We start from the raw sequence: 4,767 nt of genomic DNA, 5'->3' as shown, positions 1-4,767 counted from the left end.
CCCCCCCCCAGTATGCTGTTGGGAATGATTGCAATTAGAACTCTGCTTGGCCTCCCTGGTATCCAGTTTCAATAGAGACATTTCTGATCCCGGAGCTTATTAAAGACACACACTTTCAAACATCACCAATGCAGGCTCTTATTAGCTTAAATGGAGTCACTGTAGACTGTCTGCTCAGCAAAAAAAAAAAATACCTTCGTTAAATGCATAAAAATAACTCTCTTTCCCCCTTCCACTGTTTCAGTTCACTTTCCAAGCCAAAAGTTATTTTTAAAGCCCTCCAGTTCTATCAGTCCGATTCCTGTAAAACATACACATAAAACTGGTGTATTTTCTTCTGTTGCAGTGCCATTGTAGGCCTGTTGACTCATTCGTAGACCACCTTGTTCAATGGTCCCCATTTGAACATTCCCTGTCCCTTCGTTTAAATGTTTTTGGGCAGAGAAGGGGCAAGAGGTTGGTGTGTTCTTTCACCAAGGGGTATTCCTTGGAAAGAACTCTCAGTCCAGGCATACAACGTCCCCACCCCCGTGAATATCAGTCTGGCCTTGCTCCATATTAGACCCATGTGGAAGGGAAGGCTCTGCCCTCCAAAGCAGGATGTGTAATTAGGCGTTCTGATTAGTGTCAGCTTGCGCTCCTGACGTCTTTTGAGTTAAATTTATAAACAGGTAGCACATGAGGAGCATGGATGATGACACCAGCGGAAGCATGCAGATGTTCTGAAGAGACAATGAAGATGGCCATGTGTTTGCTCTTTTAAAGTTCACAGCTACCTTTTTAGGAGGACAGAAAGGGTTGGGGGAGGGGAAGCCTGAGAAAAGGGCACATGAAACAACAAATAAATTGATATTTTTAAGGACCAAAGTGTAAAAATGCCACACAGATACGCCAGTCCTAAAATGACTTCTTTGGGAAATAAGACCAGTTGATTCTAATTGAATTTAGTTCCAAGGTTTGGTTCCTAGCCTTAATGCATGCGTAATTTGTGTGCCCATGTATTGAAAAACCAATGTAACAACCTTGACATGTGGTGTTTTCTTTAATTATAGTGTGTTGCGTTTTGGGCAACAATATTGAATGCAATATGCCATAAGAGAAAGTGTGTGAATGCAAGGCCCCTGGTTTGATTTGCCAAGTGTGCATTCTGGTGGGTGTGTACCTGATTTCTCCATTAATGTTTCTGAGGAGCACACTGTTTATAGAAAAGTAATGCAAAGTTGCACAGATTAACTGCCCACCGAATCCTTTCCAAAATCCAAAGAGCAATGCAAAGCATTCGATTTGTGTTGTGTAGTAGTTGTTGTTGCTGTTCAGTCACACAGTCTAGTCCAATTCAGTTATCATCAAGGTGAGACTCAAGCCCCCCCCCCCAGTTAAGATATCTGTCTGTGGTTTTGCATGAGGGGTGTTGTAGTTATATTCAGTGCCATTAAAAATATCTTAAACTGTGAAAGCATTTTAGACTCCTTTTTAATGGCAGAAATATTAATCTTTTTATGATTGTTCAATATACTTTATAGAGAGCAGTTGCTAAGTATCCATTCAGAAATAGAACACATCCCCCCCCCCAATCTAAATAAGAGCAAGTTTCAAGTCCGGTAGCACCATAAAGACCAACAAGATTTCCAGGGTAGAAGCTGTCGAGAGTCAAAACTCCCTTTGTCCGATAATCATCCAAATGAGTTTTACTTCATAGGAGAGGGGAGAAGTGGGGAGAATCTGAAATGCTCATTAATTTGTGGACAGACAAATCAGTTGGAGGGGGCCTGCCCCCCGTGAGTTGCCATATGCTCCAACTGTAGGTTTGCTAAGTTCTTCCAGCTGCTACTGAAGACACATGACACCCAACTATTTGCCCAGGGGCTGGAGACCACGTGCTTTAGGGAATCCATTTCAGCACCCCAAGGCATGGACAGCTCTCAGGGTTCCCTCCTGTTAGAATGGGCTCTTCCCACATCTGAGCCTGGCACAGAACTCCTGTTAGCTGTCGCCTCTCCCTCCCACTTCTTTCAGCCCACTGGTCTGAGGCTGTCTGTTCCGTTTCAGCACCACAAAAACTGAACAGCGACCTGTGCTCTTGCAGCCCGTCTGCCGCTGCTGCTGCTGCTTCTGCGAGCAGACTGAACCGAGCCATTTGTCTGTCTATCTGATTAATTCCCAAACCAGCAGCCCATGAGGGAAGGAAGGAAGAGCCTTGTTTTGATTTGTGGAGGTCACCATGGGTTCCGTGGATTCTCTCTCTCTTGCAGGCATGAAGGAGAAGGAGAACAGGTGAAGAGATCCTGTTCGGAAGCCTGATAACCCTGGAAGTGTTTCATCAGCCCGTTACAGCCTTATAGAGACAAGCAATGCCTGTGGGGATGAATAAGAATGGATCTCGATCTACTACCTCTTTGCCTCCAGATCCCATGGAGATTGTCCGGAGCAAGGCCTGCTCCAGAAGGGTCAAGCTTAACGTGGGTGGCTTGGCCCATGAGGTCTTGTGGAGAACCTTAGACAGGTTACCGCGGACAAGGCTGGGTAAGCTCAGAGACTGCAACACCCACGAATCCCTCATGGATATATGCGATGACTACAACTTGGAAGAGAATGAGTATTTCTTTGATAGGCACCCTGGGGCATTTACTTCAATCTTGAACTTCTACCGCACGGGCAAATTGCACATGATGGAGGAGATGTGCGCCTTGTCCTTCAGCCAAGAGCTGGACTACTGGGGGATCGATGAAATCTATCTGGAGTCCTGCTGTCAGGCGAGGTACCACCAGAAAAAGGAGCAGATGAACGAGGAGCTCAAGAGGGAGGCAGAAACGATGCGGGAGAGGGAAGGCGAGGAGTTTGATAACACCTGCTGCGCGGAGAAGAGGAAAAAACTCTGGGACCTTCTGGAGAAGCCTAATTCTTCTGTAGCGGCCAAGGTAATGTCAAAACGACATGTTCTTTTTTTATCGGTCATGGCTAGGACTTGTGTACAGGAAGCAGAATGATGGTTGGGAGATGGGAGGATATGGCTCTCCAAGCTTTTTTGTTGTATTGATCTAGCTGCGGCCCATCACCGTAGTGTCTGAGTCTCAACTGCAACAGAAGGGATTACAGGAACCTAATTACTGCTCAGTGCTATGGAGTCTCCAGTTGCTGTCTTTTCTGTACCTGCATAGTAATGAATAGGTGTATTTTTAAGGGAAAGATAAGTGAGGCCTGTGTTACTGTATTTTGCATGCATACATTTTTAATGACACAACAGTGGAAGGTAGGGGGTTGCAGAAAACTGGGACTGGACAGAAAAGTAATTGGGTTGGATATCTTCAGAACACTAGAAATCTGGCTTTTAAATGTGAGATGTTCACATCGCTTGTAATGTTATTTTAATTCGTGGACTGTTTGGCTGTACTGTTCTCAGATTTCCTGGAAAAATACACAGGATTCATTATCTTCTTAGAGGTATATACTGAGATGCTGTTGTTTTTACCAATAGTTTTGTTGCTGTGGTAGCAGATAAGTTCAGCACTTTAATCATTTGAAACTGTCATGCTTTTACTTGACAATGGCTATAAATAATAGACTATATCAATTATAGATTACTGCTCCATTAAGGAAATCTCAGTTATCCAAAGTCCTTCTTCATTCATATTGATCTTGTGTGTTCCTCTTCTCTCCTGTCCAGACAGGGGTGATCCCATGAACATGTGTGCCAGATGTTCTGTTTTCTAAAGGCTGGTACTAGCTTCCATGGTTATTTTGATTTGTGCTGGTACTTTTTTAGCACTTCTTATTTCTAGCATTAATGTTTGTTTGGCTTATCTGGGGGGGGAGGGGGAACCCTTTTGCTTTACCTATAGTCCACATAGTCAGTCTTCTGTAACCATATTTGCCCAGAAAGCACAGATTCTTGAAAGTTTCTACTTTAATGCCCTCAATGTATCCATTAGGGAAGATCTGACTGCAATGTTCTGAATCCTTCATAGGAGTATAGAAGGGGAATATTTGTATAATAGGTAACCATAGAGCGTGGGATATAGAAGTCAGTCTTGTGCTGATATCTATGTCTGATGGAACTGATGAAAGGTAGCTTTGGTTCGTCCTTCAGCCAACAGATCGATTAATGAGAAACTGAAGTTCTGTATGGAGCATAGTTGGCTCGTGATTTGAGTGAAGAGAGGAGAAAGAAAGAAATCCTGGTGCTCTGAGTGGAAGTCAGTGTGGAGACTCCAGGGCTCAGTGGTGGTGCTCATACAATGTGGGTTCAGTCCCCGGCCACTCCAAGTTAAAAAGATGTCAAAGAGCACAACTGGGAAAGACCCAAAAGAATCATTGCTAGAATAGATCACACTAGGAAACATGGACCAAAGGCCCAGGGCAGGTTCAGATTTCCACTTAAGACACTGTTTTCCTGGTGCTCCAACCTGACCATCTAAGAGGTTCAAGTAAGCAGAATTTATTTATAAAGTAATGGAAGAAGGATGTTTTCAACTAATTTATTTTGTTCTTACTTCCTTGGATGGGGGGTGGGGTCTTCATGTTGAAACAAGAATGCTTGCATTCTGCATTTCCAGAATTGTGGAAGGCTAACAATGGTAAACATGACACTTCATTAGTAATATAAATTTAAGAACAAACAAATCAAAATGGTCACAGGGAAATAGAGGCCATGATGCTGCTGTCTCTACACGCACCGAGAAATAGAGTGGTTTATCCTTGGAGCCTAAATGATGACAATGGAGATTTCGAGCAAGAATCCCTGGGGAAGGTTATTCTCAAGATGAGATG

At 43.7% G+C, this 4,767-nt stretch overlaps 1 protein-coding gene across 1 annotated transcript; it reads left to right on the top strand.

Moving 5' to 3' along the window:
* The first annotated feature begins 2,351 nt into the window (after positions 1-2,351).
* LOC107122713 (potassium voltage-gated channel subfamily B member 1-like) lies at positions 2,352-2,987 on the top strand. Its single transcript, XM_015425847.1, has one exon. It carries the CDS (start codon positions 2,352-2,354, stop codon positions 2,985-2,987), a length of 636 nt encoding a protein of 211 aa, XP_015281333.1.
* The last annotated feature ends 1,780 nt before the right edge of the window (positions 2,988-4,767 follow it).

The sequence above is a fragment of the Gekko japonicus genome, unplaced genomic scaffold (genome assembly GCF_001447785.1).
Source record: "Gekko japonicus isolate JY-2015 unplaced genomic scaffold, Gekko_japonicus_V1.1 scaffold2419, whole genome shotgun sequence".
Taxonomy (NCBI): Eukaryota; Metazoa; Chordata; class Lepidosauria; order Squamata; family Gekkonidae; genus Gekko; species Gekko japonicus.
Note: the sequence above shows the minus strand (reverse complement) of the source record. Positions and strands in the feature narration are given on the sequence as shown.